Source organism: Pseudophryne corroboree, chromosome 6 (genome assembly GCF_028390025.1).
Source record: "Pseudophryne corroboree isolate aPseCor3 chromosome 6, aPseCor3.hap2, whole genome shotgun sequence".
NCBI classification, from domain to species: Eukaryota; Metazoa; Chordata; class Amphibia; order Anura; family Myobatrachidae; genus Pseudophryne; species Pseudophryne corroboree.
Genome location: NC_086449.1, coordinates 422,755,426 through 422,778,447, shown reverse-complemented (window position 1 = coordinate 422,778,447; position 23,022 = coordinate 422,755,426). Strand labels below are relative to the sequence as shown.

The following is a 23,022-nucleotide window of genomic DNA, read 5'->3' as shown; positions in this document are numbered from 1 at the left end:
GCAAAGTGGATTTATCAAGTTGATTCTATCATCCCCAAGGGTCTTAATATAGATTTTGACTTGGCTGCCTTTTTATAATAAATTAAAAAAAAAAAAAAAAAAAAAGTATAAAAACAGTTACAATATTGCACCCCTATTTTTCCTGAGTACAGACGTATATATGCACATGTGCATTTTTGTCCACCCCCCCCCCCTTTTTTAACTTTCCTTCTCTCTTTCCTCTTCTTCTATTTTTCATGTCAGACTGAATGGATTTTTTCACACATGTGAAAATTTTTTTATGCCATACAAGAGTTAAAAAAGCAATTATGCAATTAGGATCAATTAATGTAACCTTTAAAAGAGGACTACATTTTGGAAGCAGCTATCCCTGACGAAGCCCCTAAGGGGGGAAACGCGTTGGAAGCTGCACCACTGTTCTACAGCAAGTACGAGCCCGAATCTTCTACGGACCACACACACACGCCGGCTAACGTCACCGGAAGCCGGAAACCGCGAAACCGGAAGCCAGAGCGGTGCGTTCCACAGACTGCCAGCTGTGTAGAACGACGGATCACCGCGGCTCTGGGAGGCGGCTGACATTATCAGAGGGGAACGAGGACGGCAGAGACGGGGGATCCACCATACTACCAGTAACAGGTACATGAGCGCTGTAATCGGCTAAAGTGTCACCAGAAAAATAGTGGATTTACCCCCATAAAGTTATCTATATGACTGTATGCTGCGGAAAAGTTCCCAATGTGGATTAAGCTATTTACAGAGCAAAGTGTAGAAAGACAAGAGGCTGTACCGTTGGAATACTGCTATAGACTGGTTTAATAAAATACATCATAAAGCCTATTTGGCTAAGGATACCAGGTCTCAGGACAATTTTTGCCGTTGAGGCATTGACTTTTAATTTTGAATTGGTTCATTACAGAGTGGACTATATCCATTGAATGAACTTATCATTTTTTAATTTAATTTTATGCTTATTAAACTATTTTTTAACTTGATATTAAATGTTATTTTCAGTCTGACATCAGTCTTTGTCTTTAAATGTTGCGCCAAGAATTCTGCATGTAATTAATTCCAACCAGTGAGGGTACTGGTTTAATCTACGGCTGCATCATTTTGTTTGTCACTCTTGTCATACTTTCTTCCTCCTTTTTTCTTTTTCTATTCTATCTGTCTTTCTGTAGAGGAGTTAGCGCAGACAATACCATACTCCAAGCACCTGCTTCAAAGCAGACTATTGCTCGCTGGATCTGTAGTACGATTCAGTTTGCACATTCTGCGGCTGGACTGCCGCATCCTAAATCGGTAAAAGCCCATTCCACGAGGAAGGTGGGCTCTTCTTGGGCGGCTGCCCGAGGGGTCTCGGCTCTACAACTTTGCCGAGCAGCTACTTGGTCGGGGTCAAACACATTTGCTAAATTCTACAAGTTTGACACCCTGGCTGAGGAGGACTTAGAGTTTGCCCATTCGGTGCTGCAGAGTCATCCGCGCTCTCCCGCCCGTTTGGGAGCTTTGGTATAATCCCCATGGTTCTTACGGAGTCCCAGCATCCACTTAGGACGTCAGAGAAAATAAGAATTTACTCACCGGTAATTCTATTTCTCGTAGTCCGTAGTGGATGCTGGGCGCCCATCCCAAGTGCGGATTGTCTGCAATACTTGTATATAGTTATTGTTTAACTAAAGGGTTATTGTTGAGCCATCTGTTGAGAGGCTCAGTTGTTATCATACTGTTAACTGGGTATTGTATCACGAGTTATACGGTGTGATTGGTGTGGCTGGTGAGTAAATTCTTATTTTTACAACTCAGTAATTATAATACTTTACTACTGCAATTATATGTAACTGCTTTAGCAGCAGGTTGTTCCCAAAGTTTTGCTCTTCAAAACTAGAATGTCCTTCCTGGTAATGAGCACCGTGCCAAAAAATCCTAGTGTTCACTAGTTTAGTGTATACTGTACCTCATAGAGTGTGAAGATCTTCTTAATAATGTTAACAGTTCTACTGTTAATAATTGTATTGTGTACACTCCATTAAAAGGGGTATTAAAGTTTTCACCCTACGTGGAGAGTGCTGCATTAGGGACTAACCTGAACTAATATGTTTTCTAATAGACATGCATTTCAAATATGTACCCATTACCACCTCATGCAGCAGTTCCCACAGCACACATGAGGACTTTCAGCTGTAACTATTCGTTTTCTTTAATAGTGTTTTTTTAATTTTAAGTTATAAAGGTCAAATATTTCTGCAGCAGGGTTTTACCTAGTTTCAATAAAGGTGTTTCCAAGTCTGCTTGTAGCGCTTTCCATTCATTACAGCTAAAATGTAGTGGGGACAAATTAATTTCCTACCTAAATGTGTGTGTGTATGTATGTGTGCGTATATAATATATATATATATATATATATATATATATATATATATATATATATATTTATTTATTTATTATGTGTGTGTGTAAAACTGGCACACTGAGCTTAACTAGGTTTTAGCCATCACATTAATAAAAAGGTTGCCAATCCCTGCTCTATAGAATGATATACCATTTATATGCTTATCACTGCATTTTCTATTGAAGTACATTTATTATGTAAGGCTAGACTTAAAGGTTCATTCTACATTTTTCATTGAAATTTTTACCTTTCCCCAAACTCCCCCACGTGTGCATTTAGTCCTGTATTTCTTGCTTTACTTGACAGTGTAAGTGCTGGGAGGAAAAGCAGCTCATCATTTGCATTGCTCACACTGATAGTCACCAGGTGACATTCTTTTTTATACAAGACACATTGGGCCACTAGTGTAGTGGAATAACTCTTCCCCTCCTGTACTTCCTCCTCTCACTTGTTGCCTCTATATTAGAAGGAAGTAGCAGTTAATATATGCATGGTAGTTTACTCCAAACATGCTTTACATTTCGTCTGTAAATAATTGATCTCTTGCCTAGTTGTGACCACTTTAAAGGTATTGTAACTGAAGTTTGGACTGGGGACTGGTTACTTTACATTCCTTGTCAGTATTTACTGATCTACTGTATGTGTGGCACTAGTACAAGACTTCTTTCTCTTTTTACTCTTGCTCTGATAAAATCACTCTTACAGTCATATTCAATAGAAACACCAACCACTTTTCCAAATGCACACAACTATTGTGTTTTAATTGGTCAAGCTCTACATAGAGAGAGATGAAATCTTAAGCAGGGTACACACCTGACCGATGGTTTGGCCGTCTGGCCTATCCGCCAACTAATCTAATGATTTAGTAAGGTTTATGCATAAATGATTTTGTGCACACCCACTTAACACAATCGTCCGTCCGGCAGGTTACCTGTACGCACAGACAGATATGCCACTATATTTCATTTGGCGTACTGCACAGCCGACGTGATCTGCCTGTGAACAACGTTCACGAGTTGGTGTCCTAACCCAGTGGTTCCAAACCTTTTTTTAAATCACAGCACACTAGAGTATCAGAATTTATTAATAAGCAACTCTAGGTCAAAAGCTTCTGATTAAGAAATTCAGAAAATAAATATTAAGTAAATTGTGTTTTTATATGTCATCCTTAGGTTCAAAATGTTAGTCCACATATTTTGATTGGCAGCCCTAAGCACTGGTTTTGCTTATGACATTGACCATAAATAATATAACCAATAAGGGAAAGGGGAATGAGGGGAATATCTTCTGCACAAGTCGAAAATCAATTATTCTTTTGAGTCTAATGAATACCCCAGTAATACATATATTGTGGTTACAATTCTCAATCATATGTTGGGGGTGCTACCATAGACAATAAAATTGAGGACAAAAAAGAGGATAGAAAAGATTGTTTCTTTGTTGACGCACGGAAAGAAGAAAAGATTATAATTAATCTAAAATATAACTTTTAATGTCAAACGATTAAAATGATGTGAAATATATACGGAAGAATATTAAATAAAAGATACTCAGTTGTTTTTCACACTTGCACGTCTTTAATGTTTATTTCTCTTACGTCCTAGAGGATGCAGGGGACTCCGTAAGGACCATGGGGATAGACGGGCTCCGCAGGAGACATGGGCACTTTAAGAAAGACTTTAGATCTGGTGTGCACTGGCTCCTCCCTCTATGCCCCTCCTCCAGACCTCAGTTTGATACTGTGCCCAGAGGAGATGGGTGCACTTCAGGGAGCTCTCCTGAGCTTCCTGATAGAAAGTATATTTGTTAGGTTTTTTATTTTCAGGGAGCCTGCTGGCAACAGACTCCCTGCATCGAGGGACTGAGGGGAGAGAAGCAGACCTACTTCTGTGAGTTTCAAGGCTCTGCTTCTTAGGCTACTGGACACCATTAGCTCCAGAGGGAGTCAGAACACAGGTCTCACCCTGGAGTTCGTCCCGGAGCCGCGCCGCCGTCCTCCTCACAGAGCCGGAAGATAGAAGCGGGTGAGTATGAGAAGAAAAAGAAGACTTCAGAGGCGGCAGAAGACTTCATGATCTTCACTGAGGTAACGCACAGCAGTGCAGCTGTGCGCCATTGCTCCCACACGGCAGTCACTGTAAGGGTGCAGGGCGCAGGGGGGGAGGGGGGTGCGGCGCGCCCTGGGCAGCAATATAAACCTCATCTCTGGCAAAAGAGATATACAGGTTGAGTATCCCATATCCAAATATCCAAAATACGGAATATTCCGAAATACAGACTTTTTGAGTGAGAGTGTGATAGTGAAACTTTTGTTTTTTGATGGCTCAATGTACACAAACTTTGTTTAATACACACAGTTATTAAAAATATTGTATTAAATGACCTTCAGGCTGTGTGTATAAGGTGTATATGAAACATAAATGAATTGTGTGAATGTACACAAACTTTGTTTAATGCACAAAGTTATAAAAAAATATTGGCTAAAATGACCTTCCGGCTGTGTGTATAAGGTGTATATGTAACATAAATGCATTCTGTGCTTAGATTTAGGTCCCATCGCCAGGATATCTCATTATGGTATGCAATTATTACAAAATACGGAAAAATCCTATATCCAAAATACATCTGGTCCCAAGCATTTTGGATAAGGGATACTCAACCTGTATATACAGCTAGGCACTGTATATATAAAGAGCCCCCGCCAGTTTTTATTATATTTAAGCGGGATAAAAGCCCGCCGCCGAGGGGGCGGGGCTTCTCCCTCAGCACTCACCAGCACCATTTTCTCCACAGCACAGCTGAGAAGCAGCTCCCCGGACTCTCCCCTGCTTATCCGCGGTGAAAGGGGGTTTCACAGGGGGGGGGGGGGGGGGGGGCGGCACATAATTGGCAGCAAATAATGGTATTACAGCGCTACTGGGTAAACACGTGTGTTTTTCCTGGGGTATTAGCGCTGGGTGTGTGCTGGCATACTCTCTCTCTGTCTCTCCAAAGGGCCTTGTGGGGGAACTGTCTTCAGATAAGAGGATTCCCTGAGTGTGTGGTGTGTCGGTACGTGTGTCGACATGTCTGAGGTAAAAGGCTCTTCTAAGGAAGATATGGAGCAAATGTGTGTGTGGTGTCTCCGTCGACAACGCCGACACCTGACTGGATATGTGGAATTAAGTGCTGAGGTAAATTTATTGCACAAAAGATTAGAGAACAGACAGGGAATCTACCCATGTCTGTCCCTATGTCGTAGGGACCTTCAGAGTCTCAAGACGCCCACTACCCAAAATAATAGACACGGAGTCTTACTCCAGTGTCGACTACGATGATGCAAAGTTACAGCCAAAACTGGCAGAAAAGTATTCAATATATGATTATTGTAATAAAAGATGTTTTGCATATCACTGATGACCCATCTGTCCCTGACACGAGGGTACACATGTTTAAGGGGAAGAAAGCTGAGATAACATTTCCCCCCTCTCATGAACCAAATGAATTGTGTGAAAAAGAGCGGGAATCTCCAGACAAGAAACTGCAGTTTCCCAAAGGATTCTCATGGCGTATCCTTTCCCTGCTAGGGCCAGGATACGATGGGAATCCTCCCCTAGGGTGGACAAGGCATTGACACGTTTACCCAAAAGGTAGCGCTGACATACCAAGATACAGCTACCCTCAGGGATCCTGCAGATAGCATGCAGAAAAGTTCTTTGAAGTCCATTTACACACATTCTGGTACACTACTCAGACCGGCGATTGTGTCGGCAGGGGTTTATAGTGCTGTAGCAGTGTGGACCGATACCTTATCAGCGGAGATTGAAACCCTAGATAAGGATACCATGTTACTGACCCTAGGATATATAAAAGATGCTGTCTTATATATAAGACATGCTCAAAGAGACATTGGTCTACTGGGTTCTAGAGTCAACGCTCTGTCGATTTCTGCTAGACGTGTCCTGTGGAACATGCAATGGACAGGTGATGCCGACTAAAAGAGGCATATGGAGATTTTACCTTACAAGGGTGAGGAATTGTGTGGAGAAGGGCTCTCGGACCTGGTCTCCACTGCTATAGCTGGTAAATCTGATCTTTTGCCTTATATTCCCTCACAGCCTAAGAAAGCACGACATTATCGAATGCAGTCCTTTCGGTCGCAGAAAAACAAGAAAGTACAAGGAGCGTCCTTTCTTACCAGAGGTAAGGGCGCAGGGCACAGCTAGTTCCCAGGAACAGAAGTCCTCCCCGGCCTCTACTAAATCCACCGCATGACGCTGGGGCTCCGCTAAGGGAGTCCGCCCCAGTGGGAGCACGTCTTAGACTCTTCAGCCACATCTGAGTTCACTCACAGGTGGATACCTGGGCAATAGAAATTGTTTCTCAGGGTTACAAGCTGGAATTCGAAGAGGTGCCTCCTCGCCGGTTTTCCTTATCGGCCCTACCGGTTTCTCCCCCAGAAAGGGAGATAATATTAAATACAATTCACACATTGTATCTCCAACAGGTGGTGCTCAAGGTTCCCCTCCTTCAACAAGGAAGGGGATATTACTCAACCTTGGCTGTGGTCCCGAAACCGGACGTTTCGGTCAGACCTATTTTAAAATGTAAAATCTCTGAACCTATTCTTGAAAAGGTTCAAATTCAAGGTGGAATCGCTCAGAGCGATCATCGCCAGCCTGGAAGGGGGGGATTTTATGGTGTATCTAGACATAAAGGCTGCATACCTTCATGTTCTAATTTATCCACCCCATCAGGCGTACCTGAGAATTACGGTACAGTATTGTCATTACCAATTTCAGGGTAATTGGCGGAAATGATGGTGTTCCTACGCAAGCAAGGATTCACAATTATCCCATACTTGGACGATCTCCTAATAAGGGCGAGATCAAAAGAGCAGTTGTTGAACAGCGTGTCACTTTCGCTGAAGGTGTCACAGCAACTCGGCTGGATTCTCAATATCCCGAAGTCACAGTTGGTTCCTATGACTCGTCTGCCCTTCTTGGGTATGATTCTGAATACGGACCAGAAATGGGTTTATCTTCCGATAGAAAAGGCCCAGGAACTAATGACTCTGGTAAAAAAAACCTATTAAAGCCAAAACAGGTGTCAGTGCATCACTGCACTCGGGTCCTGGGAAAGATGGTGGCATCTTACGGGGCCATTCCCTTCGGCAGGTTCCATGCGAGGACTTTCCAATGGGATCTACGGAACAAGTGGTCCGGATTACATCTACAGATGCATCAGTTAATCACCCTGTCCCCTAGGGCCAGGGTGTCTCTCCTATGGTGGCTGCAGAGTGCTCACCTTCTGCAGGGTCGCCATCCAGGACTGGATTCTGGTAGCCACGGACGCGAGCCTCCGAGGTGGGGGAGCAGTCACACAGGGAAGAAACTTCAAAGATCTTTGGGTCAAGTCGAAAAACTTGTATTCAAATCAACATCCTGGAGCTGAGGGCCATATACAACGCCCTTCGGCAAGCGGAAACATTGCTTCGCGACCTACCGGTTCTGATCCAGTCAGACAACATCACCGCAGTGGCTCATGTAAACTGCCAAGGCGGCACAAAGAGCAGAGTGGAAATGGCAGAAGCCACCAGGATTCTCCGCTGGGCGGAAAATCATGTAAGCGCATTTTCAGCAGTTCATTCCGGGAGTGGACAACTGAGAAGCAGACTTCCTCAGCAAACACGACCTGCATCCAAGAGAAATTTTCTTTAGGAAGCCTTCGCACAGATTGCAAGTCAGTGGGAACTGCCACAGATAGACATGATGGCGTCCCGCCTCAACAAGAAGCTACAGAGGTATTGCACCAGGTCAAGAGACCCTCAGGCAGTAGCTGTAGATGCCCTAGTGACACCGTGGGTGTTCCAGTCGGTCTATGTATTTCCCCCTCTTCCTCTCATACCCAAGGTGTTGAGAATGGTAGGAGGGAGAGGTATGAGAACAATCCTCATTGTTCCAGATTGGCCACGAAGGACCTGGTATCTGGATCTGCAGGAAATGCTCACAGAAGATCAGTGGCTTCTTCCTCTAAGACAGGACCGGTTGCAACAGGGGCCATGTCTATTCCAAGACTTACCGCGGCTGCGTTGGACGGCATGGCGGTTGAACGCCGGATCCTAGCGGATAAGGGTATTCCGGATGAGGTCTTTCCTACGCTAATAAAGGCTAGGAAGGACATGACATCTAAACATTATCACTGTATATGGCGAAAATATGTTTCGTGGTGTGAGGCCAGGAATGCTCCTACGGAAGAATTCCATCTGGGCCGTTTCCTTCACTTCCTGCAAACTGGAGTGAATTTCGGCCTAAAATTAGGATCTATTAAGGTTCAGATTTCGGCCTTATCCATTTTCTTTCAAAAGGAATTGGCCTCTCTGCCTGAAGTACAAACTTTTGTGAAGGGAGTACTGCATATTCAGCCTCCTTTTGTACCTCCGGTGACGCCTTGGGACCTTAACGTGGTGTTAAGTTTCATTAAGTCACACTGGTTTGAACCACTTAAAACGGTAAAGTTGAAAAATCTCACTTGGAAGGTGGTCATGTTATTAGCCTTGGCGTCGGCTAGGCGAGTGTCTGAATTAGAGGCTTTATCACATAAAAGCCCCTATCTGGTTTTCCATATGGATAGAGCGGAATTGCGGACCCGTCCTCAATTCCTGCCAAAAGTGTTTTCATCCTTTCATATGAACTATTGTGGTGCCTGTGGCTACGCGTGACTTGGAGGATCCCGAGTCCCTTGATGTGGTCAGGGCTTTGAAAATTTACGTGGCTAGAGCGGCTACAGTCAGAAAAACAGAAGCACTGTTTGTCATGTATGCAACCAACAAGATTGGTGCCCCTGCTTCAAAGTAGACTATTGCTCGCTGGATCTGTAACACGATTCAGCAAGCGCATTCTACGGCAGGATTGCCGTTACCGAAATCGGTTAAGGCCCATTCCACTAGGAAGGTGGGCTCTACTTGGGCGGCTGCCAGAGGGGTCTCTGCGCTACAGCTGTACCGAGCTACTACTTGGTCGGGTTCAAACTCCTTTGCAAAGTTCTATAAGTTTGATACCCTGGCTGAGGAGGACCTCCTGTTTGCTCAATCGGTGCTGCAGAGTCATCCGCACTCTCCCGCCCGTTTGGGAGCTTTGGTATAATCCCCATGGTCCTTACGGAGTACCAGCATCCTCTAGGACGTTAGAGAAAATAAGATTTTAAACCTACCGGTAAATCTTTTTCTCGTAGTCCGTAGAGGATGCTGGGCGCCCGTCCCAAGTGCGGACTACTTCTGCAAGACTTGTATATAGTTATTGCATACATAAGGGTTATGTTATAGTTTCATCGGTTTTGGACCGATGCTATGTTGTTTTTTCATACTGTTAATTAGATAGTATATCACAAGTTATACGGTGTGATTGGTGTGGCTGGTATGAATCTTGCCCTTGGATTACAAAAATCCTTTCCTTGTACTGTCCGTCTCCTCTGGGCACAGTTTCTCTAACTGAGGTCTGGAGGAGGGGCATAGAGGGAGGAGCCAGTGCACACCCAGAGTCAAAGTCTTTCTTAAAGTGCCCATGTCTCCTGCGGAGCCCGTCTATCCCCATGGTCCTTACGGAGTCCCAGCATCCTCTACAGACTACGAGAAAAAGATTTACCGGTAGGTTTAAAATCTTATTATAAGTTTATTAAGAAAATTTTATTAACATGTGTTCCCCTTTTATCATATCAATAATTGGTTTGATAATTTATATCTTAATTATTGCAGCATGGAATTAAAATGCTTGATAATGTATGAATTCATCTCTGTGAGTATTCTTCATACATATCCGTCAGTACTTTAATCCATCATGGACTTCTGTGTGCACATCTCAGTAATATGTTATTCAACCTTTCCCTGTATTTATCTATACTGATGATGGTATATAGATAGCAGGAGCCCTGGTAGGGGTGGAATGTTATGCGATCACATGACAATTAATTTGACTATGATTAGTTAGCCTCTACTTTATAGCCATCCTTGGGAGGACAATCTGGTTTGCCCTGATGAAGCTGATGTGAAACGTGCACGTTGGGTGTCGTTTCAGAGCAGCATGAATTTGCTTGCTTAAATTTCACTGTGTAAAAATGTTGAAAGGAATTTGATGTAAAGTAATAAGTGTATGCAATAGGACCAGGATCATCTTAATAGAATGATCAGCCATTTAGAAAATATGTAAAGTCAAAGTATCTGTGGATAGATTAAAACACGTGTATAGATACCTTGCATGCTGGGCCTTATTAGATCTCATGTAGCATAACTACGAAGAGAAAGCACTCGTGGACAGTTTACTTTACATGTGTTTTGTATGCTGAGCTTTGTGGGATCCTATGCGGTGTAATAATCTGTAATTTTAAACAACTCTGCACAACACGTGTAGCTTAATGGCTCTGTGAAATATTCTTAATATAGGCTGTTAAATGCAGGAAGTTTTAGCAAATAAGTCTGAGTGAATTAATGCAGCAAATGGCACATGTGCTGAAATCCATCTAACTATACGGGACTGAGTGTAATACAGTTTACCATACAGGGGATATTATAACGTTTGTCAGCCACTATAAAATCACCTGCAAAGCAGCATCTTGTTACATGCTTCCTATTCACACTTTTTAGGATAGGAATCACATATGGAGCCAATTATACTAATTAGACTAAGGTACAGGTTGAGTATCCCTTATCCAAAATGCTTGGGACCAGAGGTATTTTGGATATAGGATTTTTCCGTATTTTGGAATAATTGCATACCATAATGAGATATCATGGTGATGGGACCTAAATTTAAGCACAGAATGCATTTATGTTACATATACACCTTATACACACAGCCTGAAGGTAATTTTAGCCAATATTTTTTATAACTTTGTGCATTAAACAAAGTGTGTCTACATTCACACAATTCATTTATGTTTCATATACACCTTATACACACAGCCTGAAGGTCATTTAATACAATATTTTTAATAACTTTGTGTATTAAACAAAGTTTGTGTACATTGAGCCATCAAAAAACAAAGGTTTCACTATCTCACTCTCACTCAAAAAAGTCTGTATTTCGGAATATTCCGTATTTCGGAATATTTGGATATGGGATACTCAACCTGTAGTGTGCTGTATATTGGGAATACACATGTGAATACCACTATATATAAATGACAGCAGCGCCATGTGAATTATTCCCGTGAAAAGGCTTCTGTAACCCTTTGAAACTGTTGAATATAGAGCAACGGTGATATTTAATGTAGGAGTGTGTAGCATTGGACACAATTGCATTTACTAGTTGATTGTTTAAAACCAGCCTGGCAGCAGCATTATACTACACATTTCAGAGACTGCTAAGAAAAGGATGTATACATGAAGCTGATTCAGGTGGCTAACCCAGTGGCACACAACATGATACAATATAGTATTCTGGCATAAATATACTGTATTCAATTAGGCTGTGACTGATAGGCAGGAAAATGGTTTACTTATGATAAATCCTGTAGATAAGAATACTATAATTTCAAAGTCACGAGCATATATTTTGATGTCAGGACCTTGATTAGCTGTCCCCGTATTATATACTGTTCTATTTTAACTCCTAAGCGTTTGTGTAAAGGAAAAAGACCCAACTGTACGGGCTGTTACAATGTTGCAGCATTGGGCAATAAAACCGCAACACTGTCAGATCTAGTATGACACAGCGTGACTCTTCTTAATAAGCCTCCTAAAAAGTCTCTGTAGGCAATGTGCTTCTGCTAATTAATATGCATATATAATACTATAGCAATATAGGCAGGGGCATTGAATACCAATGACAAATGGTAATCCATGTCAGGGTTATATTTAAACTGTTATGACAATAGGGAATTAAGGACAAGCTGTGATATATACCTCAAAGGCAAATAATAGTGAGGATTTTGAAGGCTGCAGTAACTTGTTGGACCCTGAATGTATAATCATATTTATTAAAGTTTATCCTCATACTGAATAGTGAGATTATTATATGGTGGTCCTGGTTCTATAAACACCAATAACACAGCATATGGTAATATAACAAATTACACACAGTGAATACTTTTAATTGATACAGTATCTTTTATTTAATAATATTCTTCCGTATATATTTCACATCATTTTAATCGTTTGACATTTAAAAGTTATATTTTAGATTAATTATAATCTTTTCTTCTTTCCGTGCGCCAACAAAGAGACAATCTTTTCTATCCTCTCTTTTGTCCATAAGTAATATGACTTGGTCCTCGATCACTAACCCAGGGTGCCAGGGCACCTAGTTTGGGAGCCACTGTCCAGCCAATATATCGTTTGTCGGCTGTACAGGCGATGTATCAACAAGTGTGTACCCACCCTTAGAGATGAGAAACTTAGCATGATTGTATAACTCTGTAAATGCCCCAGCATATTTTTCATGAACGATCTCGAGAAGAAAAGTTGACCCAAATTTTTACAAATGTCTTTATTTTTAATATTTCCCTACAGATAATTATAATGGCTTGTCGTGAATTTGAAATGGGACGGGTATGTATTGTGGATCAATAACATGAGCTAAAATGTGTTTACTTGTCCTTCCTTTGGGGTCTTTGTAAAGCAGTTTAACTTGTTTTAATCGTCTAGTATACAGCCCATACTTGAAACTGAATGCAATTAATGTAATAACTGTATATTATATATGGCTAATATTTTCTGCAGACTTAGTACATTGATGTGAAGTAGTTAAAATATATATACTTTACAGATTTCAGTTTTGTTTACTTGAAAAATAACTTTCTATAAGAACATGACTGAAACCTTGTGGAGAGTCTACGGAAACAAACTGATTATTTGAAAAAAGGTTATAGGACTCTAGCCTGCAGGTGGTCCACAAGATACTTCTATGTCCAAAGTAAATTTCTCTGACGTCCTAGTGGATGCTGGGGACTCCGTAAGGACCATGGGGAATAGCGGGCTCCGCAGGAGACTGGGTACTCTAAAGAAAGATTTAGTACTATCTGGTGTGCACTGGCTCCTCCCTCTATGCCCCTCCTCCAGACCTCAGTTAGAATCTGTGCCCGGACAGAGCTGGGTGCTTTTAGTGAGCTCTCCTGAGCTTGCTAATAAGAAAGTATTTTAGTTAGGTTTTTTATTTTCAGAGAGCTTCTGCTGGCAACACTCTCTCTGCTACGAGGGACTGAGGGGAGAGAAGCAAACCTATTAACTGCGGCTAGGTTGCGCTTCTTAGGCTACTGGACACCATTAGCTCCAGAGGGATCGAACACAGGACCTGACCTTGTCGTCCGTTCCCGGAGCCGCGCCGCCGTCCCCCTCGCAGAGCCAGAAGACAGAAGCCGGCAGAAGCGGAGAAGACATCGAAATCGGCGGCAGAAGACTCCTGTCTTCACATGAGGTAGCGCACAGCACTGCAGCTGTGCGCCATTGCGCCCACACTAACCCACACACTCCGGTCACTGTAGGGTGCAGGACGCAGGGGGGGGGGGGGGGCGCCCTGGGCAGCAATTGTTACCTCCTGGCGAATGCTGCATATAGACAGTGGCACACTGTTATATGTATGAGCCCCCGCCATTTATTTTAGAAATCGCGGGACAGAAGCCCGCCGCTGAGCGGGCGGGGCCTTCTTCCTCAGCACTCACCAGCGCCATTTTCCTTCCACAGCTCCGCTGAGAGGAAGCTCCCCAGGCTCTCCCCTGCAGAATCACGGTAGAAGGGTAAAAAAGAGAGGGGGGGGCACATAAATTTAGGCCCATAAATCATAATACAGCAGCTACTGGGTAAACACTAAGTTACTGTGTAATCCCTGGGTTATATAGCGCTGGGGTGTGTGCTGGCAAACTCTCTGTCTCTCCAAAAGGCCTTGTGGGGGTCCTGTCCTCATTTAGAGCTTCCCCTGTGTGTGTGGTGTGTCGGTACGCGTGTGTCGACATGTTTGACGAAGAGGGCTATGTGGAGGCAGAGCAAGTGCAGTTGACTGACGTGTCGCCGCCGACGGTGCCGACACCTGATTGGATGGATATGTGGAAGGTGTTAAATGATAATGTAAACTCCTTACATAAAAGGTTGGATAAAGCTGATACCTCGGGCCAGTCAGGGTCTCAACCCATGCCTGATCCTACAGCGCAGAGGCCCTCAGGGTCTCAAAAGCGCCCACTATCCAAAATGGTTGACACAGATGTCGGCACGGATTCTGACTCCAGTGTCGACGACGATGATGCAAAATTGCAACCGAAAATGACAAAAGCTATACGCTACATGATTATAGCGATGAAGGATGTTTTACACAAATCAGAGGTAAACCCTGTCCCTGATAAGAGGGTTTATATGTGTGGGGAGAAAAAGCAAGAGGTGACTTTTCCCCCTTCACATGAGTTAAATGAGTTATGTGAAAGAGCGTGGGATTCGCCAGATAAGAAAGTCCTGATTTCCAAAAGGTTACTTATGGCGTACCCTTTCCCGCCAGAGGACAGGGTGTGCTGGGAATCCTCCCCTAGGGTAGATAAAGCTCTGACACGCTTATCTAAGAAGGTGGCCCTGCCGTCGCAGGATACGGCCACCCTAAAGGATCCTGCAGATAGAAAGCAGGAAAGTATCCTGAAATCTGTTTATACACATTCAGGGACTCTACTGAGGCCGGCAATTGCGTCGGCGTGGATGTGTAGTGCTGTAGCAGCGTGGACAGATAATCTGTCTGAGGAAATGGATACCTTAGACAGGGATACCATTATGCTGACGCTGGGGCATATAAAAGACACTGTCCTATATATGAGGGATGCCCAGAGGGACATTTGCCTACTGGGCTCTAGAATTAATGCAATGTCAATTTCTGCCAGGAGGGTCCTGTGGACTCGGCCGTGGACAGGTGATGCCGACTCCAAAAAACACATGGAGGTGTTACCTTACAAGGGTGAGGAATTGTTTGGGGACGGTCTCTCGGACCTGGTTTCCACAGCTACTGCTGGGAAGTCAAACTATTTGCCATATATTCCCTCACAACCGAAGAAAGCACCGTATTACCAAATGCAGTCCTTTCGCGCGCAAAGAAGCAAGAAGGTCAGAGGTGCTTCCTTTCTTGCTAGAGGCAGGGAAAGAGGAAAAAAGCTGCACCTTACAGCTAGTTCCCAGGAACAGAAGTCCTCCCCGGCTTCCACTAAATCCACCGCATGACGCTGGGGCTCCACAGGTGGAGCCAGGAGCGGTGGGGGCGCGTCTCCGACATTTCAGCCACCAGTGGGTTCGCTCACAGGTGGATCCCTGGGCTATACAGATTGTCTCTCAGGGATACAAGCTGGAATTCGAGGTGATGCCCCCTCAACGTTACCTAAAATCGGCCCTGCCAGCTTCCCCCATAGAAAGGGAAGTAGTGTTAGCGGCAATTCACAAGCTATTTCTCCAGCAGGTAGTGGTAAAGGTTCCCCTTCCTCAACAGGGGAAGGGAAACTATTCCACAATGTTTGTGGTACCGAAACCGGACGGTTCGGTCAGACCTATATTAAATTTAAAGTCCCTGAACATTTATCTGAAAAGATTCAAGTTCAAAATGGAATCGCTCAGAGCGGTCATTGCAAGCCTGGAAGAGGGGGATTTTATGGTGTCTCTGGACATCAAGGATGCTTACTTGCATGTCCCCATTTATCCGCCTCATCAGGAGTACCTCAGATTTGTGGTACAGGACTGTCATTACCAATTCCAGACGTTGCCGTTTGGTCTGTCCACGGCACCGAGAATATTTACCAAGGTAATGGCAGAAATGATGGTGATCCTGAGAAAGCAAGGAGTCACGGTTATCCCATACTTGGACGATCTCCTCATAAAGGCGAGGTCGAGGGAGCAGTTGCAGATCAGCGTAGCGCACTCACAGGAAGTGTTGCAACAGCATGGCTGGATTCTGAATATCCCAAAGTCGCAGCTGATTCCTACGACGCGTCTGCCCTTTCTGGGCATGATTCTGGACACAGACCAGAAGAAGGTGTTTCTCACGACTGAGAAGGCTCAAGAGCTTGTGACTCTAGTCAGAGACCTCTTAAAACCGAAACAGGTGACGGTGCATCACTGCACGCGAGTCCTGGGAAAGATGGTGGCATCGTACGAAGCCATTCCCTTCGGCAGGTTCCATGCGAGGATCTTTCAATGGGATCTGTTGGACAAATGGTCCGGATCGCATCTTCAGATGCATCGGCTGATCACCCTGTCCCCCAGGGCCAGGGTGTCTCTTCTGTGGTGGCTACAAAGTGCTCACCTTCTCGAGGGCCGCAGATTCGTCATACAGGACTAGGTCCTGGTGACCACGGATGCGAGCCTCCGAGGGTGGGGGGCAGTCACTCAGGGAAGAAACTTCCAAGGATTGTGGTCAAGTCAGGAAACTTGTCTGCACATAAATATCCTGGAACTAAGGGCCATATTCAACGCCCTGAGTCAAGCGGAGCCCCTGCTTCGCAACCAACCGGTGCTGATTCAGTCAGACAACATCACCGCGGTGGCTCATGTAAACCGCCAGGGCGGCACAAGAAGCAGAGTCGCGATGGCGGAGGCCACCAGGATTCTTCGGTGGGCGGAGAATCACGTACAAGCACTGTCAGCAGTGTTCATTCCGGGGGTGGACAACTGGGAAGCAGACTTCCTCAGCAGGCACGACCTTCACCCGGGAGAGTGGGGACTTCATCACAAAGTCTTCATTCAGATTACAAATCGATGGGAACTGCCACAGGTAGACATGATGGCGTCCCGTCTCAACAAAAAGCTGCAACGGTATTGCGCCAGGTCAAGAGACCCTCAGGCGATAGCTGTGGACGCCCTGGTAACACCGTGGGTGTTCCAGTCGGTCTATGTGTTCCCTCCTCTTCCTCTCATACCCAAGGTACTGAGAATCGTAAGAGGAAGAGGAGTGAGAACAATACTCATTGTTCCGGATTGGCCAAGAAGACCTTGGTACCCGGAATTGCAAGAAATGCTCACAGAGGACCCATGGCCTCTGCCTCTCAGACAGGACCTGTTGCAACAGGGGCCCTGCCTGTTCCAAGACTTACCGCGGCTGCGTTTGACGGCATGGAGGTTGAACGCCGGATCCTAGTGGAAAAAGGCATTCCGGAGGAAGTTATTCCTACGCTGATAAAGGCTAGGAAGGACGTGACAGCAAAGCATTATCACCGCATATGGCGAAAATATGTTGCTTGGTGTGAGGCCAGGAAGGCCCCTACAGAGGAATTCCAACTGGGCAGATTTCTGCACTTTCTACAGTCTGGAGTGACTATGGGCTTGAAGTTGGGATCCATAAAGGTCCAGGTTTCGGCCCTGTCCATTTTCTTTCAAAAGGAACTGGCGTCTCTTCCTGAAGTTCAGACGTTTGTTAAGGGAGTGCTACATATTCAGCCCCCTTTTGTGCCACCAGTGGCACCTTGGGATCTCAACGTGGTGTTGGGTTTCCTAAAATCCCACTGGTTTGAACCACTTAAGACCGTGGAGCTAAAGTATCTCACGTGGAAGGTGGTCATGCTATTGGCATTAGCTTCGGCTAGGCGTGTGTCAGAATTATCGGCCTTGTCATGTAAAAGCCCCTATCTATTTTTTCATATGGACAGGGCAGAATTGCGGATTCGTCCCCAATTTCTGCCAAAGGTGGTGTCATCTTTTCATTTGAACCAACCTATTGTAGTGCCTGCGGCTACTCGTGACTTAGAGGATTCCAGGTTACTAGATGTAGTCAGGGCTTTGAAGATTTATGTAGCCCAAACGGCTGGAGTCAGGAAAACTGACTCGCTGTTTATCCTATATGCCCCCAACAAGTTGGGTGCTCCTGCTTCAAAGCAAGGATCTGTAACACGATTCAGCAGGCTCATTCTGCGGCTGGATTGCCGCATCCAAAATCAGTGAAAGCCCATTCCACAAGGAAGGTGGGCTCTTCTTGGGCGGCTGCCCGAGGGGTCTCGGCATTACAGCTTTGTTGAGCTGCTACTTGGTCGGGTTCAAACACATTTGCAAAATTCTACAAGTTTGATACCCTGGCTGAGGAGGACCTTGAGTTTGCCCATTCGGTGCTGCAGAATCATCCGCACTCTCCCGCCCGTTTGGGAGCTTTGGTATAATCCCCATGGTCCTTACGGAGTCCCCAGCATCCACTAGGACGTCAGAGAAAATAAGATTTTACTTACCGGTAAATCTATTTCTCCTAGTCCGTAGTGGATGCTGGGCGCCCGTCCCAAGTGCGGACTTTCTGCAATACATGTACATAGTTATTGCTTAATAATGGGTTATGTTATGTTGGCATCCATTGTTGATGCCCTGTTGGTGTTCATACTGTTGACTGGATTAGTGTATCACAAGTTATACGGTGTGATTGGTGTGGCTGGTATGAGTCTTACCCGAGATTCCAAAATCCTTTCCTTATAATGTCTGCTCTTCCGGGCACAGTTTCCTTAACTGAGGTCTGGAGGAGGGGCATAGAGGGAGGAGCCAGTGCACACCAGATGGTACTAAATCTTTGTTTAGAGTGCCCAGTCTCCTGCGGAGCCCGCTATTCCCCATGGTCCTTACGGAGTCCCCAGCATCCACTACGGACTACGAGAAATAGATTTACCGGTAAGTAAAATCTTATTTTAAAACAATGTAATCAAATAAACTCCACGTGTCCTCAAGTCACCAACCAGTCAGCTCCTAACTGTAATTTAAAAAAACAAATTAACTGTAACATGGCAGTTAGGAGCCGATTGTCTGGGAACCGGTCAGCATAGCGGCAGTCGGAATACAGACTCCGGAATCCTGACTCGTCGGAATGCATATGCCGGGATTCCAACATGGATCAAAATGCCAGCTCCGGCATCCTGAACGTAAGTATGCTGGGGCTCCTTAGGATCATGCGGCGTGGGGGGATAGGGTTGGGCACCACTGGGGAGAATTAGGGTTAGGCTGTGGGGGTGGGAGGGTCAGGTCTTAGCTGCAGGGAGGAAGGGTTAGGTTTAGGCACCAACAGGGAGGGTTAGGGTTAAGCTGCGGGGAAGGGGGACAACGACGTGAATAGGGTAGGTGGGGGGAGGGGTAGAAAATCAGAAGATTCCAGGGTTAGCATACTTGCCTTCCGCGCATTGGGATGCCGCTGTCTGTATTCTGCCTATGCTCCTGAATGTTTAGTTTCATTGTGCTGTATATTGGTTACCTGTAAGTACACTAAGCACGTTGGACACCTAATATCTAGACATTGGGCATTATCCAATTACCCGTGGTCCCTGACCTCAAGTAATTGGTTCGCCAGGGTCTATCCAGTTAGCCCCAATAAGCTGGAGCAAGGGGAAACTTATCAGGGATTTTGTTTCACCTGCTTCAGGCATCTAATTAGATATCAGTGAAACATCGGGGAAAAAGTTTGAAAAACGGACGTTTTTCACAACCAATGTTTTACCACATCTAATTGAATCCCCCCCATATACTTAAATTAATGTGTTGAGCCTTGAGAACAATTGTTCAGTAAACTGTGAAGAATATGAATAATTATAGGTATGTTTTTTAGTTTCCTACAAATGTAGACAATCAATATGAAGTAATGCAGATCTCGCATTCACCTGATACTTTGTGGGAATTCCAGTATAATTAAACAATAGAGGTCAAATTTGTAGAACATCCTCATTGCTTATTTAACAGAGTTAATTTGAAGATTAAATAAAATTTATTTTTCCTACTTCATGACAGCCCTACTATGGGTTAATGACCTGTTCCCCTAATATAGACATATGTTTTTTCTTCTGGGATCCACCCACCTTGAATATATAGCTGTTTCCCTCCCCTTCCACCCTGTAGTTTTTTCATGTCTCCTAGTTAGTTAGGCAGTGTGAGGTTTCTTGTTTTTAAATAGGGCTGACCTCATTGCATGTTGCAGTATAGCCGCCTCAGAGCCGCGTTCAGCTTAGGGGTCAGGTTCCCCTGAAGGTGTGTAGGGAGCGGCGGTTACAGCCTTTAGCTCCTGCAGTACACATGGTGCCGCGTTAGTAGGTCTGCAGAGCAGCAGTGCGCGGCTGGCGGTGTCCGGGAGCCGCGGCGTCAGCAGTACTTCTTGGTGACACGGCAGTGGGAATCCCAGAAGTCTTTTGCGGCACCTTACTGCGCATGGGCGGCCACGATCTGCGGTCTCCGGCGCAGTGGTAGCGGCTGGCGGTGTCCAGGAGCCGCGGTATTAGTCTCTGGTTGCGCATTACTGCGCATGTGCGGGCATGTGGTCTGCGGTGGCCGGGCGCCGTGGCAATGGCACTTCCAGTGACGTGTCGGTAAGGTTTCCAGAAGTCTCGGGCGGTGCTTACTGTGCATGTGCCAGCGGGGTCAAAGGGGCTTCAAAATGGCGCAGCACACCGGAATTGGCACACACAGTAGTGTTGCTAAGGATTTTTGGCTGTTTGGAGACGAGCATTGTGAATATCATGGATGAGGCTTCTCCCCAAAAACATGCTCAAGTCCAGCCGAGGTAAGTCCTCATAGAGGGCTGTTTTTTTTCTTCTTTTTTCTTTACTAGTTTAGCAAGTTAGTGATTAGGTGTATGTGTGTGTATATATATGTATGTGTGTGTATATATATATATGTATGTATGTATGTATGTGTATATATATATATATATATATATATATATATATATTTCTCTGACGTCCTAGTGGATGCTGGGAACTCCGTAAGGACCATGGGGGGGGGGGGGGGATAGCGGCTCAAATAGAAAGCTTTAGTACTACCTGGTGTGCACTGGCTCCTCCCCCCATGACCCCCCTCCAAGCCTCAGTTAGATTTTTGTGCCCGAACGAGAAGGGTGCACACTAGGTGGCTCTCCTGAGCTTCTTAGTGAAAGTTTTAGTTTAGGTTTTTTATTTTCAGTGAGACCTGCTGGCAACAGGCTCACTGCATCGAGGGACTAAGGGGAGAAGAAGCGAACTCACCTGCGTGCAGAGTGGATTGGACTTCTTGGCTACTGGACACCATTAGCTCCAGAGGGACCGCTCACAGACCCAGCCTTGGAGCTCGGTCCCAGAGCCGCGCCGCCGGCCCCCTTACAGAGCCAGAAGCAAGAAGAGTCCGGCAAATCGGCGGCAGAAGACATCCTGTCTTCCACAAGGTAGCGCACAGCACTGCAGCTGTGCGCCATTGCTTCTCAGCACACTTCACACTCCGGTCACTGAGGGTGCAGGGCGCTAGGGGGGGGCGCCCTGAGCAGCAATAGAAACACCTTGGCTGGCTAAAAATACATCACATATAGCTCCTGGGCTATATGGATGAATTTTAACCCCTGCCAGATTTTCACAAAAAGCGGGAAAAAGGCCGCCGAGAAGGGGGCGGAGCCTATCTCCTCAGCACACAGGCGCCATTTTCCCTCACAGCTCCGCTGGAAGGACGTCTCCCTGACTCTCCCCTGCAGTCCTGCACTACAGAAACAGGGTAAAAAAGAGAGGGGGGCACTAATTGGCGGGTTATTAACAATACAGCAGCTATAAGGGAGAAACACTTATATAAGGTTGTCCCTATATCTATATATAGCGCTCTGGTGTGTGCTGGCATACTCTCCCTCTGTCTCCCCAAAGGGCTAGTGGGGTCCTGTCCTCTATCAGAGCATTCCCTGTGCGTGTGCTGTGTGTCGGTACGTTTGTGTCGACATGTATGAGGAGGAAAATTATGTGGAGGCGGGGCAATTGCCTATAATAGAGATGTCACCCCCTAAGGAGTCGACACCTGAGTGGATGGCTTTATGGAAGGATTTACGTGACAGTGTCAGCTCCTTACAAAAGACGGTTGATGACATGAGACAGCCGACTAATCAGCTAGTCCCTGTCCAGGCGTCTCAAAAACCATCAGGGTCTCTAAAAAGGCCGTTACCTCAGGTGGTGGATACTGACGTCGACACGGATACTGACTCCAGTGTCGACGGTGAGGAGACAAACGTGACTTCCAGTAGGGCCACACGTTACATGATCACGGCAATGAGAGAGGTGTTAAACATTTCTGATACTGCAAGTACCACTAAAAAGGGTATTATGTGGGGTGTGAAAAAACTACCTGTAGTTTTTCCTGAATCAGACGAATTAAATGAGGTGTGTGATGAAGCGTGGGTTTCCCCCGATAAAAAACTGATAATTTCTAAAAAGTTATTGGCATTATACCCTTTCCCGCCAGAGGTTAGGGCGCGTTGGGAAACACCCCCTAGAGTGGATAAAGCGCTCACACGCTTATCAAAACAAGTGGCGTTACCGTCTCCTGATACGGCCGCCCTCAAGGAACCAGGTGACAGAAAACTGGAGAATATCCTTAAAAGTATATACACACATACTGGTGGTATACTGCGACCAGCAATCGCCTCAGCCTGGATGTGCAGCGCTGGGGTGGCTTGGTCGGATTCCCTGACTGAAAATATTGATACCCTGGATAGGGACAGTATATTGTTGACCATAGAGCATTTAAAAGATGCATTTCTATATATGCGAGATGCACAGAGGGATATTTCCACTCTGGCTTCAAGAGTGAGTGCGCTGTCCATTTCTGCCAGAAGAGGATTATGGACGCGACAGTGGTCAGGTGATGCGGACTCTAAACGGCATATGGAAATATTGCCTTATAAAGGGGAGGAGTTATTTGGGGTAGGTCTATCGGACCTGGTGGCCACGGCAACGGCTGGGAAATC

General features: G+C 45.3%; 1 protein-coding gene across 5 annotated transcripts in view; it reads left to right on the top strand.

The window, feature by feature from the left end:
• PTPN12 (protein tyrosine phosphatase non-receptor type 12) overlaps positions 1–23,022 on the top strand; it is a 257,987-nt gene that overhangs the window by 157,446 nt on the left and 77,519 nt on the right. For 4 of the 5 annotated variants that reach the window (XM_063926980.1, XM_063926977.1, XM_063926979.1 and 1 more), the window contains exon 5: positions 12,876–12,914. The exons of the other annotated variant lie outside the window; for it this stretch is intronic. In XM_063926980.1, the coding sequence (XP_063783050.1) occupies positions 12,876–12,914 (39 nt within the window). The remainder of the gene's footprint in view (positions 1–12,875; positions 12,915–23,022) is intronic. 5 annotated transcript variants of the gene reach the window in all.